Raw genomic sequence first — 21,585 nt, 5'->3', positions numbered from 1 at the left:
ATAACTGCATTTGTGTATTTTTAAAATATGCTTGGAGATGAGTTTTACATTTCCTAATGCTATGAAAAGAAATACTGTGACATTTCAGTGCATGCAACCTTTTAGAGCTACTTAGTAGTCTGTAATGAACTGGGTGCCAATATGACGTTATAGCACTGGGATTATGGGCTCAACTACCACTAGCCTGCACTTACACAATACTTTATATATTATAAAGTATGGGGCGGACCTTTGCCCTAACGTGGATTGTGTGCTGCCCTGCCACCTCTCATACTTACAAATTTGCAAAAAGGGCTTTATTTGTGCTGTAAAGCAGCATTTGCCTGTTTCTCCCCACCACCTGCATGTGTGCAGATGTGTCACAGGGTTCAAGTTCCATGAGAGCCAGGTGTCACATATGCACATACGCTGGTTTCACCAGACATCTGAGCACGTGTAAAACCTTCCCTGTCTTTGGGTATGCATATTAAATCACCTCCATAGCTTTTGAGCATATCTTGGCATGTGTCATTGTAGTGATGCCAGAGGGAGGAGAGTGGACTAAAGTCCTGCTTTAAATGGAGTCCATGAGATGCTCCAGTTTCCTCTTGCAATCCAAAAATTAGTAGGATACTTGATTTCCAGAGGTAAACCTGGCCCTAATTCTCTGTTCTCTGTCAGGTACTATAGCATATGTTGGTGCTATATTCATTGATTAAAAAAAAAAAAAATGAAAATATTAACAGATTGATCTCCCTGAAGTCACAAAGCACCCAAGTAGACTTCAGGATTTAACTGTGTTGACCACGGAGGTGCTATATATAGTAAAATAATTGTAAGGTTACACATTTATAATAAGTCATATAGGTTTAGACCACAACATAGAATCATGCTAGAAAAGAGGCAAATCAGCCAATCGGTCATTTAATTTTTTTTAGCAAATCATATTTATTTTCTTCAATATAACTAATAACCATGTAGGGAATTTGAACCTGCACATTTCTGTGGGAGGCAAGATGCAATCAGGCTAAAAGTGATTTCCAAAACAGCACTCTACAAAGACAAAGATGTAATCACATCTCAAAGCTGAAGCGTTTACAGCGGAAAGGATTATTATGATGTTTGCTTTCTCTGATGAAAGGGTCTTTAGCTGAGCCGCAGATAAAGTTCACTGCCGCACAGCCACATTATGCAGATGCATAAGACATGACAAACCTTTCAGAAATCACTCTTGCACAAGCATTTCTGTACACATGCTTTAAATTTAGATCATTTTTTTTTTTTTTCTGTAGGCTTAAAAGCCTTAGTGTTACTGACAGCATGAGTGTTACGCCAGTAAACAGATTCAACGCTGACAATTTCAGATCTGAAGTGTCACTAAATGTCACATATGTATCCTTTTCTTTAACGTAATGATTACACACATGGCTTTTGTTACAGACTGCTCAGTCCTATTCAAAAGCGAATACGCTGTGGACTGGAAATTGTACTACCCTTGGGGGCAATGAAGGAAGAAGACTTGCATACTGCAAGGAATAAAAATAGGAAATGTAGAAAAGCTTAAACAATTTGTTTCACTTCGGGGCCATCAGTGCACGTTCAATTAACATTTGTGCTGCTTAAGCAAACTTATACTATGGCGATTTAAAGGTTAAGCTGCACTGTTATGTAGCATGTACTCAAAGCAAACACAAACAAACACAAACCAATTGCATTAAAAAATGCACATATCCAATGATAGAAACAGCAAAGCATGCTGTGAAATATATGACTTCTATTGGGTCTTCTGGTTCTATATTTCACAGCATGCTCGTTGTTTCTATCGTTTGATTTGTGCATTTTTGAATGCAATTGGTTTCAGTACCTGAATTTCCCTGGATTTTAAGTCTTCTATACAGTAGCACATGGAGAAAGAAGACTAGGCCCCTTGTACACACGGTTGGAGATTCAGACAACCAAATCCGTCGGATTTTGTCTGACGGATTTTGTCCGAAACTGTTGCATACACACGGTCGGACAAAGTTGTCGGAAAATCAGACGTGATTACGTTATTTCGTTACGACGGGACTACGTTCACGCTAGTAGCCAATAGCTTTGGTGTAGGAATTTGATCTGAGCATGCGTGGCACTTTGTCCGATCGGAATTCTCTACACATGATTGGAGTATGTCCGAATACTTGGAGATTGGAGCATTTTGTCGGAAAATTTTACCAACAAGTCGGAAAACTTGGCCCGTCGGATACTCAGACGGAAACAGTCCGATGTAGACCACACACAGTCGGAATATCCGACAAAACGGTCCGATTGGACACATTCCGTCGGAATCTCCGACCGTGTGTACAAGGGCTTAGAGAGGGAAAGGCAGCACAAGGAACTTTTAATTCAGTGTGTTGCAGTACTAGTCTGCTAACAGGAAACATGCTGACAGGAGAAAAGAGCAGAGTGGCTGCATGATGAGCACATCAGTCCTCTGCTCTCTCTATTGTTCAATTACAGGCTGGGACAGGAAGGTGAGGTAGCTGTACTATTTTGCCCAGTAAAGTTAGGTCATGCAGCTAGCTGTTCTTTGTAGTAAGACTAATCAGCACTTGGCAATTTTCATATTGTCTGATATTGCTTTACAAGTAAAACACATTTATCACAGACCTGTGTTAAGTACATATGCTGTAACAAAAATATTGTAGCGAAATTGTAAAAGTCACATAAAAAATAATTTCAAGCTAAATGTAGCAAAAATGTAAATCAAAACGTGAAGCGCTGTCAAACCATAACCTTAATGATTAAAGTGCAAAAAAACATCTAATATAATGCAATAAAGATGAAAAACTTGAAAAAATTAAAAAGGGAAAAAGAAAAACTATTATTAATAGTCCAAATGTCCCAATTCCACATCCATGAAATGAACTCAAAACTTGTGCTGATCCAATGCTCAATTTGTGAAGACGCCCAGTGATTCCCACAGGATAGATAGAGTAGGTATACCTGCTTACCAGATTTTTAGACCCTCCAGGGTCTATATGCGCATTAGTGAGCTTTTACTCCTCACTAAAGGCTCAACCACATCCACTACCCATCCTGCTTAATTTGATTCCACAGGTGTATACCCCACCATTATCATCAGTTAAAGGGGTTGTAAACCCTCACTAGCCCTGAAAACATCCAGTGTGTGCCTTAGGCCTTAGGGTTCATATGGGCAGTCAATATGGTAAAAGCAGGTTGCACTGCCCAACTGCCCACCAACACACAGAAATGCAATCGCTCAAGGCTGTAACCATACCATGGTATGGTATAAATGAAATGCTATGTAATCTCATGCAATGCAGAATACACTGATATCCTAGGACTTAATGTGCTTTAGGACTATAGAACATTCACTTTATCGCCATAACACAGGGGAAAGGTGTTTTTTAGTTAACAGTAGTAAACTGTACAGAGATACAATACCTGGGGAAAATGGCTGGAAGAAATTTAGGGAAGTATATGGAAATATGTGATATAGGAGAATGAGAATACAAGGAAACATTAATACTCTGAGCATAAAGAGAACCAACTAGTTGGGGAAGATTAAGAAGAAAAGGGAGTTTAGAAGGGGGGGGGGAGAGGGGGTGGGCATGGGGGTGTTTTTTTTTTGGGGGGGGGTAGGAGAGGGGGGGTTTAAGATTTTGAGACTGTAGTTGGTACTTTTTGCACAAAGTTGATAATGTTTGTAATGATGTCTTTTTCTTGAAAACCAATAAAATTATTGAATACAAATGTATTGGGTTGATAACACTGATTGCAGTGCAAAGGACAGCATTGGATTTTGGGCAGATTCAACTATTATTTGCCACTTAGGACAAAACACATTAAAATGTTTACAGATCAAAAGGAAGCAAATTAGAAACATTAATTGTTAAGGTTTACATACTCTTTAAGATGGTTAAGTTATGCTTATTAAAATAAACAAAATATGAAAATTGTAGCCAAATATCATCTATAAATAACTTTGTGGATGCTACAATTAATTTATAAGAAATAGAACGTGGACTTCGAAATACTGACTATGATATTGGATGCTAGCTGCAAGTTTGCTATGCACGATGCCTTGACTTTTCTATTTCCTACAGTTTTTTTTACTGATTATATCAGTTGTAATGCATTTGGTATTCAACATATGATCTGCTTGTTCGAACACTGTACATATTCTCACCTTGACAGAGTTCTGGAGCACAGTGACAGGGAAAGTTCTGCTTGGCATAGAGCTTAAAAATAATCTGAAATTCTCATTGATGGAAACGTCTGTAATATAAAGCAGTTAGATTATAAAACACAGCAGAACCTCATTAAAGGTAGAACATCAATCACCTTGATCTACACAAACTGGCTATTAAAATTTGGAAATGAAAGGACTTCAAGCTGAGCATTTTTCCCATGCTGCTTAACAAAATGATAATGACAGTAGAAGTCACTACTCTTTAATTAGCTGTAGGGTTCTAGGTCAATATATTTTTTTACCCATGACAAGCAGGAGTTCAAGGGCTGTGTCACTTGGCCTTTTCCAGAGAATATAAAATTAGATTGATTTCCTTGAGCACCGAAGGACCAGGCAAGTGTCACTTCAATATTCTTCAGTGAGCTTATATGGAAACCTGTCAAATCAGTGATCCCATTCCAAGAATGAAGCCAGCTAGAAGGCCAGTGAAATACGGCACTGAATGTTACAGGACTGAGGGTGTTAAAATGATCACTATTAGACCTGAAATTTCACATGGCTACTGCATATAAACAGTACTTTAGTGCCTTAAAACTATTTTGTGAAATCAAAAAGTAAATATTTAACCATCTGCAACCAGCTGTTTATCTGGCATCATGATCTGGGATTAACTTTTAAAATAATCTATTGTAGATTAAAGTAGAAAAGAGCAAAATAAATACAGAAATATTGTTATTGTAGTCCTCACAGTCCTGTAAGCCATCATCAAATAATAGCTATTATGTAAGAACAGAGAGCAAAGGCTCAATATACTTTGCAGATAAGAAAGCCCTGGTGCCCTGACTCACTTCAGATCACTGTTCTTGCAGAAGAAATCAAAACAAGATTTTTTATGGTACTTATTTAAACACATGTATCTGTTTTCTTGATGTTCAGTATCATTTGTTATTGCTACTGGACCACAATTACTATCATGACCTTTGCTTGGATAACCATAGGAACTAGCCAATCAAAGTTTCTAGTGCCAGATTTGTAGTTTCTGCCCACCTAGGCCAACAGTCTTGTGCCACCGCCTTTGACTAAGGGGTGTGAGAAACCAAATGACTATATTGTATATTCATGTATATGACGGTGAAGCTAAATAAATATTTTGAAACCATTTCATATATGTTATTTAAACCTTTTGATTTAGTTTGTGCCTTAAAAGTCCACCACATAGGGGATTTCTTCTCTTCTTCACCACCTTTAACTGAGAGCAACCAAGGCTGAAACTGGTAAGCCTGTTACTTTTTATAAAGCAAAATTATATGAAATAAAAAGTAAGATCGGAGGAGATTGTGTCTGCTGCCATTCTTGTATTAATACTCACACATCTTGAGAAGGTGCGTACATAATATTGTAAAAGTACAGGGGTGAAAATGAAGGTGGAGCAGTGCTATTCCATGGACTGCTTAGCCTTAGTATCACACAAACTAATCATATCGGCACATTTAAAAGTCCACCCTGAGGGGATTTCAAGGCTGAAACTGGTAAGCTTGTTACTTTTTATAAAGCAAAATTATATGAAATAAAAAGCAAGATCGGAGGAGACTGCTTAGCCTTAGTATCACACAAACTAATCATATATCGGCACATTTAAAACACCAAAGCTGAGGGTAGAAAGTCTTAAAATGGGCAACTAGAACAGTATGGAAAATGATTTACTTACTCTGCAGTTGGCACTGATTCAGAGTTAATGAACTTCAAGTACACAGTGTGGTATTCCAACACAAAAGGGACAGAAAAATGAGGACTCAACTTTATTATTCTGACAGATAAGGAACCAGTCTGGAACCATTTATTGGAAATGAGAATGTGTTACTGACAGGCTTGCAGTCCTAGAATTCTAAATTGTGGCCTATACTGGCGATGCATAATTCAGCCTCACAGTTTTCCCTTTGACACCTATCGATGGTAGTCAGGCACAAAATTAACTGCTGTAAGATTTTGTTTCAGCACCATGGAAAGCAGTCAGCAGATTCACCTGCAGGGTAAAATCAATTTTTTTGCAGATACTGTAAAAAAGAGTTTTGACAGAGTTTCACTTGCTGGTTTGCATGGTGTAAAAAGGGTGAATGTGACCAAGGAATGCCAGGGAAATTACATAGAATCTCACTCATTTCATTGGGCGAATAATGCTTCATAAATAGAATCCCTATAATAAATTTAAAATTTTCTTTTTCTTTATAGCATTCCATATAAGAGGAAAAAAAATATTTTTTGTTTTCACTGGACATACTTGGTTCTGTAAAACTTTTTATAAGTTCCTCCATAGGCAACATCCACGATACAGCCAGATGGCAGTTCTGTAGGAATATCCAGTTCCCGCTCTTCATGCCATCTTTTATCATTCCTTCTGCAATTGGTCCCTGGCCTTGTCCTAGAGATATTGACTGTACCCTGTAAAAGTAAAATTGCTTAAAATAACTGATTTTGTAACACTATACAATTTTGCATTGATGTTTAACTACAAGGACTCTTGCACATAGGCACCAAAAGCAACATGTTTTTAGGCATTCATGCAGTTTCTTTTACTGATCCAATTGCAGCGCATTGCTTTCAGTGGACCTATACACACAGAAACACATAAATATCAGTAAACTAGCGCCACATTTAGATCAGTTTAAAAAAAAATAGAAAAATTTCCATTACTGGTCAGTACTTTATGCATGTCCAGTGGGTATAGAAAAGAACCATCCCCTTTAAAATAGTCACATTCTGTTGCTTTGCAGCAACAGCAACATGTCAAAAAAATCAAAAAATCACTGAGTTGGAAAAAGGATCATCCCCCTGGGTGGAGAATAAGTGATATTGTTGTAACACGCACACAGTGACCACTCTTTGTCATAAATTCCTGCAACTGCTTTAGATTTGCTGTAGGTCTCTTGGTAGCCTCTCTGACCAGTTTCCTCCTGGCTATTTCATCCAGTTTGGAGAGATGTCCTGATCCAGGAAGGGTCTGTTTTGTACCAAATACCTTCTACTTCCTAATAACAGACTTCACTGTGCTTCTAGGCATTGATAATGCTTTTGATTTTTTTTGTATCCATCGCCTGACTTGTGCCTATCCACACATTTATTACGGAGATGTTTTTCGCAGTGCCTTGTCACCCATAGTTGATTGTTTGCTTCAGTTGCACTATAAGGGACTGAAATGTTCCAGGAATGCTTTTTTGCTGCTAATCAAGCTAATCAAAATGACCACAGCTGATCACCATTGTAAATCAAATGGCTTTGTGTGCCATTGAGAAGGTGATTAACTACACCTCATTGAGTTTACAAGTCATTTTTAGGAGAGGAGTGATCCTTTTTCTGTTTTTACATTTTTTTTTCTGACAATGTTGGTGTTATATCTTTCACTTGGATGTCATAAGTTAAATACTGCTGGGTAAAACAAAAACAGTTTTTCTTCATTTCAGACTGAAAATCAACAAATTGTGACCATTTTAAAAGGGGGATGGTTTATCCTATACCAAATGTATACTAGATAGAAGATTTTTTATGCAAGTAAGCATGTATGTGCGTATATACATATGTAAACGTGCACACTATAGGAACCGTACTTTTGGGCAGGAATTTTTTATAAACATCTAGCAAGCAAGTATTGTGGGCTAAAGCAGTGGTCATCAACCCTGTCCTCAGGACCCACTAACAGGCCAGGTTTTAAGTATTACCTTGGGGAGATGCAGACTAGAATACTGCAATCACTGAGTAGCAAATGAGATCACCTGTGATGTATTTTAGTTATCTTGCAAACCTGGCCTGTTAGTGGGCCCTGAGGACAGGGTTGATGACCACTGGGCTAAAGGATAAAGAGAGATTAAAACTCATCCATGTAAAACATTGTTATTACACAAGAATAACAAGAAACATGTCACATTAAGTCTTTTCTTGTTAAAGTTTTAATACAAAACACTCAATGTTCAGGGTATTTAAGAGCATATAGACATTTAGTTGTTTTGTTTTTGTTTTGTTTTTGTTTTTTTAGTTATTGACAATGGTATTACATTACAAATCCCTCATGACAAATTCTGTTTTTAAAAAGAATATAAATGAAGAACAGAGATTTAACACAAACCTAGGGAAGAGGTTTGGTAACCCCATAGTAAAAGGATGGAAAAATAGGTGGGGGAGGGAGGAGAGTTTAAGTCTCTTTTCAAAATAAAATCAGTCACTAGCAATTACACAAACAATCGTGTTTTTGAATTAGATCGCTGGCTAAAGGCTTCTTTGACCTAACTGAGTAATATCTTTGGTAAAGGCAAGTAGTGTTTGTAAAATTGATTTCCAATACTGGGGGAGAGAGGTAGCGAGAGAGAATGAATGCACATGACTATGACACTTAATAGGTTTTTCTTACCTTTCCAAATATCCCTTTTCCTTGGCAAATCTTTGAAATGCTCCCATTGGGTCTGATCCTGTACTTAGTATAAAAACTAAAGGTGTGGAGGGTGACATGTCTTGGTAGAGGGTAGCAAGATCCACGGGTGGGTTCTCAATGAATTTCTTTCCAAGATTAAGAATCACAAACTCTGTGATTGCAAAAACAACCTAAAAAAAATACATATTTAATTCTTTATCCTTAAAATAAAAAATAGTCATTTGAAAATATTCATTAAGTGCAACTCAGTTAGACTTTTCAGTAAAAAGTGTAGACATCTGTTGGAACTAAGTTATTATGTACAGTATATGAAACAGCTTCCTTGGCTGTAAAGGATAGAAGGGTTTAATTCCACTTTAACGTGTATTAGCTTCTATAACTCAGCAGTGCCCAAAAATGCCTAAAAATGGAGAGCAACTAAGCATGTATAGAGCAAGGTGAGACAGTGTATTACTGGATTTTAAATAGGTTAGGCACTTATTTTTAATGTTTTACATAGCTATACCTGCAAAAGGGGCCAACCTGAAGTAATCTAAAAGGACTTAATTTTCTGACTAAAGTTTTACTTTAACTGGTTCCCTACCAGCCATCGCAGTTATACTGCAGCATGTCGGCTACCCTGGGCAAGCCATCGAGTATGTCAGCTGCTTTAAAGGGTATAGGGGGTCACTGAGGACCTGATATGTGTGCCCGGGGGCTGTGATGTCCGCCGGGGCACCCCCGATCTCTCCTGACAGAGCCAGATTGTGTGTTCCTAGTATATAGGAACAACGATCGTTTTCCTCCCCCAGGTAGTCCCACCCCCCTACAGTTATAACACACTGAGAGAACACATTTAACCCTTTCATAGTCCACTATTGTCAACCCCCTAGTGTCGCACCCATAGTGTCCCTGCCAATGACATTTATACAGTAATCGGTGGCTATTTTTAGCTGCTGTATAAATGTCAATGGTCCCAAAAAAGTGTCAAAAGTTTATCACAGTCCTGATAAAAATCATAGATTGTCGCCATTACTAATAAAAAAAAATTATAAAATGCCACAAATCTAACCCCCTATATTGTAGATACGATAACTTTAGTGCAAATCAATCAATGTTTATTGTGATTTTTTTTTACCAAAAATATGTAGAAGAATATATATCAACCTAAACTGAGGAAGAAATGTGTTTTTTTTGGGGGGGGGGGGGATATTTATTATAGCAAAAAGTAAAAAAAATTGTGTTTTTTTTCAAACATGTCGGATTTTTTTGTTTATAGTGCAAAAATAAAAAATAAATAGTCATAAAATACTTGATTTGTGAAGATTCCCATACATTCACTTCCTTGAGTTCTATGGCACGTATTCACTATGCCCTGTGAGTAGGCACAGATGTGTCACACATTTTATAGAGCCTGCCTTCTGTGCTACAGAGGTGGTGAGAGGAGTAGTTTCAGGAGGTGGAATGAGTACAGGAATCACTGCTTGCATGCAGCAAGATACCATGGGATATGTAGTCCATATAATTGAAAGTGAACAGCATATGAGCTGAAAAGCATGCAGGTAATCTAAAAATTTGTGGAAAGAGATAGCCAGCAGACAGACAGATTGTCAAATATAAGTATTAGACTTATTGTTATTACAATGATTTTGTTAGAAAATGAAAGTATTTCTTTAGCTGCTTTTTGGTTACTACGTTATGGCCTATCGGCTCTTTGACATTTATTTGACATTTTTTATGCTTTTGTATACCATACAAAACTTTGCAATAAAAATTATTGGAAAAGAAAAAGAAAATGTATGCTGTGATCATAGAACTCCTTTAAAGTTAAATTAGAATGGAGTGGGAAAGGAAGACATGCTTGTATATTGCAACCTGTAGGCAATAGCAGCTTTGGAGTTGCTTTTTTAAGGTTAATTCCGATATTGTAAGTTTCATTATTTTTCTAAGATATCATTTCTTTAAGAAATACACTTTTGTTTACCTTTATTAAAAAAAAAGCTTTATGAAAAAACTTAAATATATATATTTTTTAGAATGCTATCAGTGTGCAAATATTTAGCATCATTCTCAATGTAAGATTTATTACAAGGTAACAATTAAAAATGCTAAAATGTGTTTTCCTTTATTTGTTTAAATAAATGAACACTAGCAATTCCTAATCCTAGCAATGGTAATTAACTGATATTTAAAGAAGGCATTGTTGAGCATACAAAAAAAGAACAAGAATAGAATTAATTTAAATTGTACCGGAATCTGCAAACAACACTTTCTTTTCAGTTTAGTAAGAAGATTAGTTTCCTAATACTGCATGGACAGCACTGCATACAATATATAAAATCTGCCTTACAGAGATAGAATGTAATTTGCAAGAGGATTGCTCAAGATTGGGTCATTCATAAGAATTGTGCATGCCCCTTAATGGGTGTCTTGCAGATAATTGAAAACAAAAATTCTCCATAACACTTTCCAGCTAGTCAGCAAAAAAAAAAGTCTATTTAGACAGTGTCAACACTTTAGGTTGAAAACAGAAGTTTTTATTGCATGCATTTGAAAATAATAATGAAGCCAATCATGTGTACAAAAGTCAGTCAGACAAATGTCCACACATGCGCGGAATCAAGTACGAGCTGGAGATATAACTAGTGTGCGTGATGGACATATCACGTACGTCTTGTATGACATTACGTTCGTGATTGTTGGCCAACATTTGTGTGACCGTGTGTATGCAAGACAAGTTGGAGCCAACATCCTTCGAACAAAAACCCACGGTTTTGTTGTCGGAAAGTCCGATCGTGTGTACGGGGCATAAGTGTATTTGTTAGTGTTCATGGTTTTACAGTTTTCAGCTATTGGAATAACCAATTACTTTTAACTGTTGTGTATATTTCTCAGTCAACCTTTACTTACCTTTTCCTCCATTACACTTTTAACAAGAATCAACTTCTGAAAAAGGGTCAGTCTCTCATCCCATGATTCATGCACAGTCCCATTTTCCTTTCCAGGTTGTACTTTAGACATCTGAGTGTTATTGCCATCCAAAGAAGAAGAATTAACTTGGATTTTTAGAGACCCTGAAAATGCAAAACAAGCTAACATTATATATATATTTTCCTTAAACACTTGCTGACCGTCCTATAGCAGTTTTACTGCTATAGGGCAGAAGCTGTGCCCCAGATCATGTATATAAAAAATAAATAAAAACTCCAGTATACATCCCATAGTTTGTAGACGCTATAACGTTTGTGTAAATCCATCAATATACACTTATTGTTATTTATTTATTTTTTTATGCCAAAAACATGTAGCAGAGTAACAAAAAGAGAAAAAGGGGTTTTGGGACTTTAAATGAAGCAGGAACCAAAGGGATAACTGCCTCCATCCCTATCATTGATTAAAAAATAAGAGCGAGTGGCAGGACATTATTTGAAGCACACAGCAGCAATAAAGGAAGTCAAGTGACTGGGAAATAATGTTTATTTATGTTGATTAATATTATATAAAACATTTTGGGCATACAATCTGTAAGAACATTTGATCATTTTCAACACAAGTTACATAGTAATACGCAAACAGTAGACTTTCATGTATTAAAAATAGAACAGGCAATAGATACATTTGTAAACATAGCCAAGATAAGATTAATAGCTAAATGGCCTAGATATCTTTCTAGATTTCTCTCGAAATACAAAAGAAGAAGGTAAGAAAAAGGGAATTAACATGGTTAATATGATAAATTAATAAAAACATTAGTTGAACCATAAGGAATTTAGGTTAATCTATGGTAAGATGATAGTAGGAGTTGATGGCTCAACGCATTTTGCAGCCTTATAGCCGTCATCAGGAGCAAAAACCATGGGAAATATCTAGAAACAGAGAACATAATTTCTAGATAGTCTCAAAAAATATTAATTGAAAAATGCAGGTGAAAACCAAACTAAAAGGAACAAGGAGAATTTTAAAGGGAAGAATATATTTGGAGGATTGTACAAGGTTGTATGTCCAACTTACATCTGCATCTGCGCAGCGGCAATGCGGCATAACGAGTTGCCAATACACAGCAGAGTCTCATCTCCTGGGGGCCATGGAGGCTTGCAGAGGTGAGAACAACCAGCACAGACAGATCCTAGGCCGTGAGTGTGATTGAAAAACCTTGGTGAGAGGTGGAGGTAAAGTCCCCAGTGGGGGATCTAGGTAAAAAAATGTGTACAATTGTGTATATGGCTGTAACTGTGTATTTGGGTAGAAGGTATTTAAGGTATAAATGAGTGAGGTGGGTGGTGAGTGAATGGAAAGATAAGAAAAAAGTGAGTAAAAAGAAAAGTAATGGGAGTGGAAAAGGGATAAAAAACTGAAAACTACAGCCAAGAATAAAAAAGAAAAAAGAGCACACAGGCTGAAAAATAAGGAAGGTGAGTAGTGGAGGTGGATGAGTACCTGTTGATAACAGATGGAAGTCAAGATCCATTGACATGTGAGTGATCCAAGGTGTAAGGAGAGAGTGATGTGTGTGTGTGAACCGGCCATAGGAGGTGACTATATAGGTGTACCACCAAAGCCCCACCCCAAGCATCACCTAGGCAGACACAGCGTAAGAGAGAGGACCGCTCTCACCTAAGCGGCTCAGCCGCCTGGCGATTAGCACCTATCCAACTCTCTCATGTGTCTGCCAGTGCAAGGCACTAAGCCGGAGATGGCATTCCACATGGACGCTGCGAGCTGGAGGCGTGCAGCGCAACATCAACGCATGGGGATGGTGCGTCTTCCCGTCCCACATCCCAGGGAGGTGGCAATGAGGAGGGAAAGAACATGCTGCACACCACTGCTTCCTGATTAGAGACAATGACAAGCATAACCATCCCACAAACTCAGATGCGCCGATGCAGACCCGGGACATAACAACCAGGACAAAAAAAATGAAAAAATAAATATAAAATATATTATTATTGGAAAGGGAATATGTTCAATATGGGAAGAGAGATAAAAAGAGATAGAAATTGACATGGCCATTAGTATCAACGGCCATGCGTGGATTTAAGATGGTATTGTAATTAACTGCTGCCGTGTGCTGCCATCCCTAACTAGTTTGTTAAATGAGAGAAAAAGGGGTTTTGGGACTTTAAATGAAGCAGGAACCAAAGGGATAACTGCCTCTATCCTTATCATTGATTTAAAAAAATTAGAGCGAAATTGGCTGTTTACAAATGTATCTATTGCTTGTTCTATTTTTAATACATGAAAGTCTACTGTTTGCGGATTACTATGTAACTTGTGTTAAAAATTATTAAATGTTCTTAGAGGTTGTATGCTCAAAATGTTCTATATAAGATTAATTAACATAAATAAACATTATTTCCCAGTCACTTGACTTCCTTTATTGCTGCTGTGTGCTTCATGTAAAGTCCTGCCACTCGCTCTTATTTTTTAATGTAGCAGAATACATATTGACCTAAATTTATGAAGATTTTTTTTATTGGGATAAAAAAAAAAAAGATATATATATATATTTTTTTTTATTGTCAGTTTTTTTTGTTTATAGCCCAAAAAAAAATGCAGTGGTGATCAAATACCACCAAAAGAAAGCTCTTTGTGTGAAAAAAAAATTACATAACGGTACACCATTGCATGACCGAGCAATTGTCAGTTAAAGTAACGCAGTGCTCCACCACAAAATGTGGCCTGGTTATAAAGAGGGGTAAATCTTTCAGAGGTGAAATGGTTAAAAAGGTGATTGGTTTGGTAATTTAGGAACGTATTGAGTAGAAATACCAACAAAATAAGATAAGATATATAAAGAAATCTGTACACTGTAAGACAAACCGCCTGGACTATGGCGGGAGTCCGCCGGACTTTTGAAATGAACGGACTTGCCCACACACGGAGGAAAGTCAGTTCATTTTGAACGCGGCTCCAGGTAGACGGGACTAGCGAAAGAGGTCAATGTCGCCGCCTCCATTGGCGAGATTGACACCTCGCTGGCCCGTCACCTGGTATGGACTTAAAGGGGAAGCCCTACGCCCAAAAAAAACGGCATGGGGCCCCCCCAAGTCCATATCAGATCCTTATCCGAGCACGCAGCCCAGCCGGTCAGGAAAGGGGGTGGGGGAGAGTGAGCCCCCCCTCCTGAGCCATACCAGGCCACGTGCCCTCAACATGGGGGGTGCTTTGGGGAAGGGGGCCTTGTGGCCATGTTGATGAGGACAAGGGCCTCTTCCCGACAACCCTGGCTGTTGGTTGTCGAGGTCTGCAGGCAGGGGGCTTATCGTAATCCAGGAGCACCCTTTAATAAGGGGGCCCCCAGACCCCCAGACCCCCACCCTATGTGAATGAGTATTGGGGTACCATGTACCCCTACCCATTCACCTGGTGAAAAAAAAAGCGTAAAGAAAAAAACACAACACATATTTTAAAAATAATTTATTGCACAGCTCTGGTGGTCTTCCGTCTTGGGGGGTCTTCTCGCCGGACTCCTCCGCTATCTTCTGCTAGCTCTTTTAGTAGCGGAGGAGCCCGGCTTTCTTCTTCGTTGCCGTCCAGGGGTCTTCTTCCGAATTCGGGGGTCTTGTCCCCCTCTTCGGTTCTTCTTCCTGGGCCTCAGCTCGTCCCCACCCCCTTCCTGACCGGCCACATTGTGTGCTCGGATAAGGGTCTGATATGGACTTTGGAGGGACCCCCACGCTGTTTTTTTGGCATAGGGCTTCCCCTTTAAGTCCATACCAGGTGATGGAGCCAGTGAGGTGTCAATCTCGCCGATAGAGGCTGTTACATTGACGTCCTTCGCTAGTTCTGTCTACCTGGAGCCACGTTCAAAATGAATGGACTTTTCTCCGTGTAATAAAAAAAAAGAAAATGTAAAAACAATAAGCCCCGTACACACGGTCGGACTTTCCGACAACAAAATGCGTTGGATTTTTTCCAACGGATTTTGTCCGAAACTGGTGTTGCATACACACAATCGGACAAAGTTGTCGGAAAATCCAATCATTTGGAACGTGTTGACGTTCGTTACGACAGGACTACGTTGTGGCTAGTAGCCAATAGCTTTGGTCTAGTAATTTGATCTGAGCATGTGTGGCACTTTGTCTGATCGCTATTCTCTACAAATGATTGGAAAAAGTCAGATCGGATTTTGTTGTCGGAAAATTCGAGGTCCTGCTCTCAAATCTTTTCCGTCAGAAATTCAGACGGAAAAAGTCCGATAGAGCCCACACATGATTGGATTTTCCGAAAATATAATACGATTGGATCTTTTCCGTTGGAATTTCCGACCGTGTGTATGGGGGCTAAGTTTTTTTTGTACATATTGTCACCAGTTAGTGTCCCTCATCAATGCCACACCAGTTATATGATAACATTTTACTGCCCTGGTGATTGTAAAAAAAAAGAAAAACATAGTGAATTTTTTTTTAACTTCGTTAATTTTCCAAAAATTTCTGACAAAACATTACAACTCGCCATGCCTCTTATTAAATACATTGGACTGTTTACTTTACAAAAAGGGGTAATTTAGTGGACATTTGTACTGTCCTGGTGTTTTTGGGCCTAAAGAAATTAGATACATCACAAATACATCAGGATTGATCGATTTTCAGATACTGTACATATACCATAGTTTATGGACTCTAACTTTAATACAGACTAAATAATATACTCTGATTTGTTTTGTTTTTTCACCAAGGAAATGTAGCAGAATACATTTTGACCTAAATTTATGAAGAAAGGTTATTTATTTGCAAACTTTTATAGCAGAAAATGTTTGTCTTTTCTTGTTTATTTAGCAAAAAATGTTAAAAACTGCGGTGATTAAATACCACAAATACTATTGATGTGAAACAAATGATAAAAATTTCTTATGGGTACAATGTTGCATGACCGTACAATTGTCATTCAAAGCATGACAACACTGAAAGCTCAAAATTGGTCTGGGCACGAAGGGGGTAAAAGTGCCCGGTATTGAAGTGGTTAATTTGGGTGCCTAGAAAATGAATGATGAAATTGAACTCAATGCTTTAACGAGACGTTTTGCTTTTCTCAAGGCTTTGCTCCAATTTTCAGAAGTCCCCATTTGTAAGTGTAAAACACACAGTGTTTTCTACAATACTTATTCTTATACAAAACCTTATTCAAAAGGAGGGCTTTACTCTGGCAACCTTTAACACAACCACAAAGAAAAAAAAATGGAGTTCACAACAAAATTATTATTGCCACATATGGTATAAGCCAACATGTTTTGGGGTCTTTTTAACTACTCTTCATCATGGCTAATGGAGAATAGATTCTAAGATCAGTAAAAAATATACATATACTTTTGTTCACGATTGTGCATCAAAATAAATATTTGGTTGAGGACTTTCAACTGGTGTGCCAATTCATTCTTTTTCTTTGAGGGTTTAGATGCAGCCTAGCCAGAAATGTTGTACTTCATTAAAAAAGGAACGCAGTACAGTTTATGGATTTAGCGCCTCCCATCTACAAGTTTACTATCCTTTGCCAAATGACAGGGCTCTTGCATTCTGTAATTAGGTCTCTAGGCAGTCACAGACCACTGATTCACTTAAGAGCCAAGCAATGGTACCAACAATTTAGGGAACTAATGCAACCTGGAGACCTATTTTAAGCACCTCATACATTTTTATTATCTTCATTTGCCTACTTGAATGAAAATTTGAATTACCTTTGCCTGTCTTCTGGTGACTATTGATGTGGTTCACTGCTGAGATTTCAGGAACCACCTTTTTAATAATTGGAGTAGAATGAATTAATAAACATTTGAAATGGTGTTGATTTTAAATGAATAGTCCCATGAGCTTATTTCTTTTCCGTGATAATTATTCCCCTGTGGTGGTCTGAGTCTGCCACTTGTAAATGAAAAGCCGTCTCTCATTAGAGTGCTATTCTGTAGCTAATTTAGCTTGATGTAATTTTACACTCTAGGTTGATTGCAATATTTGCTTTTATTCCCAAAAGGTTGTTAGCCTTGATTGTGTAGGGAAGAAATCTAATTTCATAGTTCTTTGAACGATATAAAGAGTTCCACTTAATGAATAGTTGGTTATTCTCAAGATAATAATTTAGTAAACACATTTCTGACTCCACACAACTAATATTAGTTGGTGGCTGGACATACCTGTATCTTATGTGCACAATTGTACTTGTGATAGCAGATAGCACAGCACTACTACCACAACCAAGCACATCCATGCATTCCAATACTGGTGTGGTCTTGATGGATTTTAACCTTTCCTTACTCTAAAACTAACTGAATGGAAAACTAAGAAATGGTTTGGGTATATATATATATATATATATATATATATATATATATATATATATACCCTTTATTTTTTTAGATATTAAATAACTCAGGCCATTGTGAGGTGGATCAAAAGAAAGAACAAGCCCCTTGCACAGCATTGCCTTCTTAAAACGTGCATTGTGTATGTGTCCCTATACAAACATCAGCTAACTGGATCATTTCCCCAATGCCTATTAAGCATCTTGAAATAGTCCTTTCTGTCAGACAGTTCCTTTGAATAGACCAAAAGTAGTATAGCAGGAGTGCTCCATAATATCCAGTGGTGTTATTTCATACTGAGAAATGTGCATAATATATGCAGGACAGTAAGAAATGTGCCTAATCCTATCTCACTCCAAACCATTTCATCTTATTGCAGGTAATTCAAAGGAAATGCATTATGGAGTAATTTGGTGTAACTTTACTATAAACACCAGACTTTAAGAATAAAAATTTCAGCAACACCAGACTAAACCATATCATGCCCAAAGTGTCTAATGGCAGAGCTGGTATACATCTAAACACATGGCCTTATTGACAACTGAAGTTGGAACTGTTGGTTACATGTAATGTACTCCTGCTCTTGGGGTGGTGCGGAATGATTCCCTAAATATTGTAGAAGACATGGCGGGTATTATATAAAACCAAATAAATCAAACAAGCTAGAAAAGCTCCAACACAGGATGGATCAGAATGGGAGTAGCGCATTGCCACGTCCTCAATAGTAGTAGAAATTCTAAGAACATAAAAAAATCACCACTGCATTGGGCAGTATTTTTTAACATGTTTTTGTAATATATATGTAATAAAAAATGTTTGTGCTCTTCGAATTTCTCATAAACCCAAATAAACCTAAATATTGTTCTCCCCGTGTGCTGGCAAAATATATATACATATATATATATATTTTGTAGACAGATATACATATCAAACACACTTACCTAAACAGATGGTAATTGGTAAAGATAATATATCGTCTTTTATTCCTTTAAAGCATGGAAGTATCTCTTCTAGGTCACAACAACTAATCCAAATGGCACTGGAAAGCCAGGGTATGTCTGGTTTACTGGGGTGCACCTGATCAAATGAAAGAGTAACAAGCATTGGAAAAAGATATCATTCACTCAGGACTTCAGACTACCTCCACACTACTCATGCTAAAAGACAATATAAGAACACACGAGAACTAGACCAGTCTGAGAGCAACCTGCTTTCTGTTACTTTTGAGTGAGCAGCTTGCTTATAATGAGTCCTGTCTGCCCTGTCCTAATATTATTACATCCTCCTGATGTTATTCACATTGCTCTATTTTTGATTAAGTGATCTTGTCCTAGATTTGTACCACCTAACCAAATTTTGTACTAGTATTCTAGGCACGCATTATCTACTTTGAATTCTATATATTATAATATGATTTATCAAAACAACCACAACTAGCGTGAGAAGAAGAACAAAAATGAATTCATATTTTTTTCTTAAAAATACATTTCTAAAATATTCCCTTACCAGATTAATCTGCAAGTCCCAAAGGTGTCGGATGATATGAATGACATTTGCATTAATGGCGCAAGCAGCAAATGCACACAGAAATTATCAGAGTATTATTTGGATTTTTGCTAACTGCAAACCTTTTAATAAGTCACCATCGTGCTAATTTGTACTTTGAACAAAAACGATATGGTCCTATGTCAAATTATTCCCAATAGTGGCAATAAATATGCAGTAACATGAACAGGGGTGCACTGCTCCTATGGATGTGGACACTATAAGACCAGTTATATGAGCCAAAGGTGTGACACCTCCAGTTGTATCCTTGGGTTATGCAGTTTCTCACTCTTTTTGGCATTTACAATATACTATATGGCACTATTTTTTCAGTTTGAGCAATTAAGCCTTACAATTCCATTTTGTTACACAAAAATCACACATGCAGCTGCACTCCAGGCAAAAAAAAATTTCCCTTGCAGAGGGGCAGTGCCTGCACTGCAAGGGTTATTTTTAGGGGGAGAGATGAAGGGAGATATACTTACCTGATCCTTCAATCCTCCCCACACAAGACTGGTCCCCTGCATTGTAGGGGTCTTGAGCAGTGGACCATTCCTGACATTAAGCTCAGAGCAGGCTCCATATACCTGCTTTGGGCGTGAGTACACCAATAAAAGTCCACCGCTGGATCACAAGGAGCACCAGTTGCCAGTGGAGTGGAGGATCTGATGAGTATCTTTCTCTTGGCTTTCTCCTCTCCCCTGGACAAAATGAGCACTTAATCCTTGCAGTGGGGCACTGGGAGGGAAAACTTTTTTTACTGGGAGTTGTGCTGTAAGTGATACCATTTTAATTTTAACACTTTGATGGTTAGAAAGACAAAAACACTTAACTTTAAGAAAGCTAATTTTCCAAGGATGAGGGCTGCTCTCCAGGACTTATACTGGGAGAGAATATTGTCATTAATGGACACAGAACAGAAATGGGAATTCTTCAAAAAGACTTTTTATGAACTCACTGCAAAGTATATTCCCATGGGCAATAAGTTTAAAAGGTTAAAAATAAAACCTATGTGGCTCATGGCCAAAGTTAAAAAAGCTATACACAAAAAAAAAGAGCTTTTAAAAAATATAAAAACGAAGGAACACTATTGTCACTTAACCGCTTGCTGACCAGCCACTGTCATTATACTGTGGCAGGTCGGCATGATCCTGCGAACCGTCGCTGCTCTGCGGGGGTGCCGATGCGCGGGACCGGTGGTTGCGATTACCACTGGCCATTTGCAATTGTGGGCATGAGAACAAGAACAGGGACGTATGTGTGTGTGTGTGTGTAAACACACAAATCCCTGATCTGTGAGGAAAAACAGATTGTGAGTTCCTACTAGCTAGGAACAACAATTTGTCATTTCCTCCAGTCACTCCCATCCCCCTACAGTTATAACACACACTAGGGAACACAGTTAACCCCTTTATTGACCCCCTAGTGTTAACTCCTTCCCTGCCAGTGACATTTACACAGTAAATAGTTATAGTACTGTTCACTGTATAATTGTCAATGGTCCCAAAAATGTGTCAAAAGTGTCTGATCTGTCTGCCATAATGTCACAGTCTCAATAAAAAACGCAGATCGCCGCCATTACTAGTAAAGAAAAAATAAATAACTATAACTATATAACTATAGTTATAGTAACTATGTAAGTTATATAAATATAACGTGTGCGCAAACCAATCATTAAACGCTTATTGCAATTTGTATTACCAAGACTATGTAGAAGAATACATATCGATCTAAACTGAAGAAAAAAAAAATTTGGGAATATTTATAATAGAAAAAAGTACAAAATATTGTGTTTCTTTTTCAAAATTGAGTGATCTTTTTTTGTTTATAGCGCAAAAAATACCACCAAAATACCACCAAGAGAAAGCTCTATTTGTGGGGAAAAAAATTACATAAATTTTGTTTGGGTACAGCGTCACAGGACCTCGCAATTGTCAGTTAAAGCAATGCAGTGCCGTATTGCAAAAAATGGCCTAGTCATTGAGCAGCCAAATCTTCCGGGGCTGAAGTGGTTAAATGTTACAAAGAATATAACAGAATATGTCAAAAGGAAATCAAGGACGCAAAAATTCAAAACAAATGACAGATTGCAAAAGATAGTAGGACAAACCCCAAAAAAGTCTTCAAATATATTAATAGTAAAATGTCAGTTCTGAGCATGTACGCCCTTTACAA

The 21,585-nt window shown here is 37.7% G+C and overlaps 1 protein-coding gene across 1 annotated transcript in view; it reads right to left on the bottom strand.

Moving 5' to 3' along the window:
- Positions 1-21,585, bottom strand: part of DNAH6 (dynein axonemal heavy chain 6) — a 418,858-nt gene that overhangs the window by 55,034 nt on the left and 342,239 nt on the right. Inside the window, exons 62-66 of the mRNA XM_077476093.1 lie at positions 18,807-18,942; positions 11,481-11,644; positions 8,571-8,761; positions 6,450-6,610; positions 4,169-4,257 (exon numbers count right to left, since the gene is read on the bottom strand). Coding sequence (XP_077332219.1) covers positions 4,169-4,257; positions 6,450-6,610; positions 8,571-8,761; positions 11,481-11,644; positions 18,807-18,942 — 741 coding nt within the window. The remainder of the gene's footprint in view (positions 1-4,168; positions 4,258-6,449; positions 6,611-8,570; positions 8,762-11,480; positions 11,645-18,806; positions 18,943-21,585) is intronic.

The sequence above is a fragment of the Lithobates pipiens genome, unplaced genomic scaffold (genome assembly GCF_037356315.1).
Source record: "Lithobates pipiens isolate NorthernLeopardFrog02 unplaced genomic scaffold, aLitPip1_a1.2 Scaffold_13, whole genome shotgun sequence".
Taxonomy (NCBI): domain Eukaryota; kingdom Metazoa; phylum Chordata; class Amphibia; order Anura; family Ranidae; genus Lithobates; species Lithobates pipiens.
This window is presented reverse-complemented; position numbering and strand designations above follow the sequence as displayed.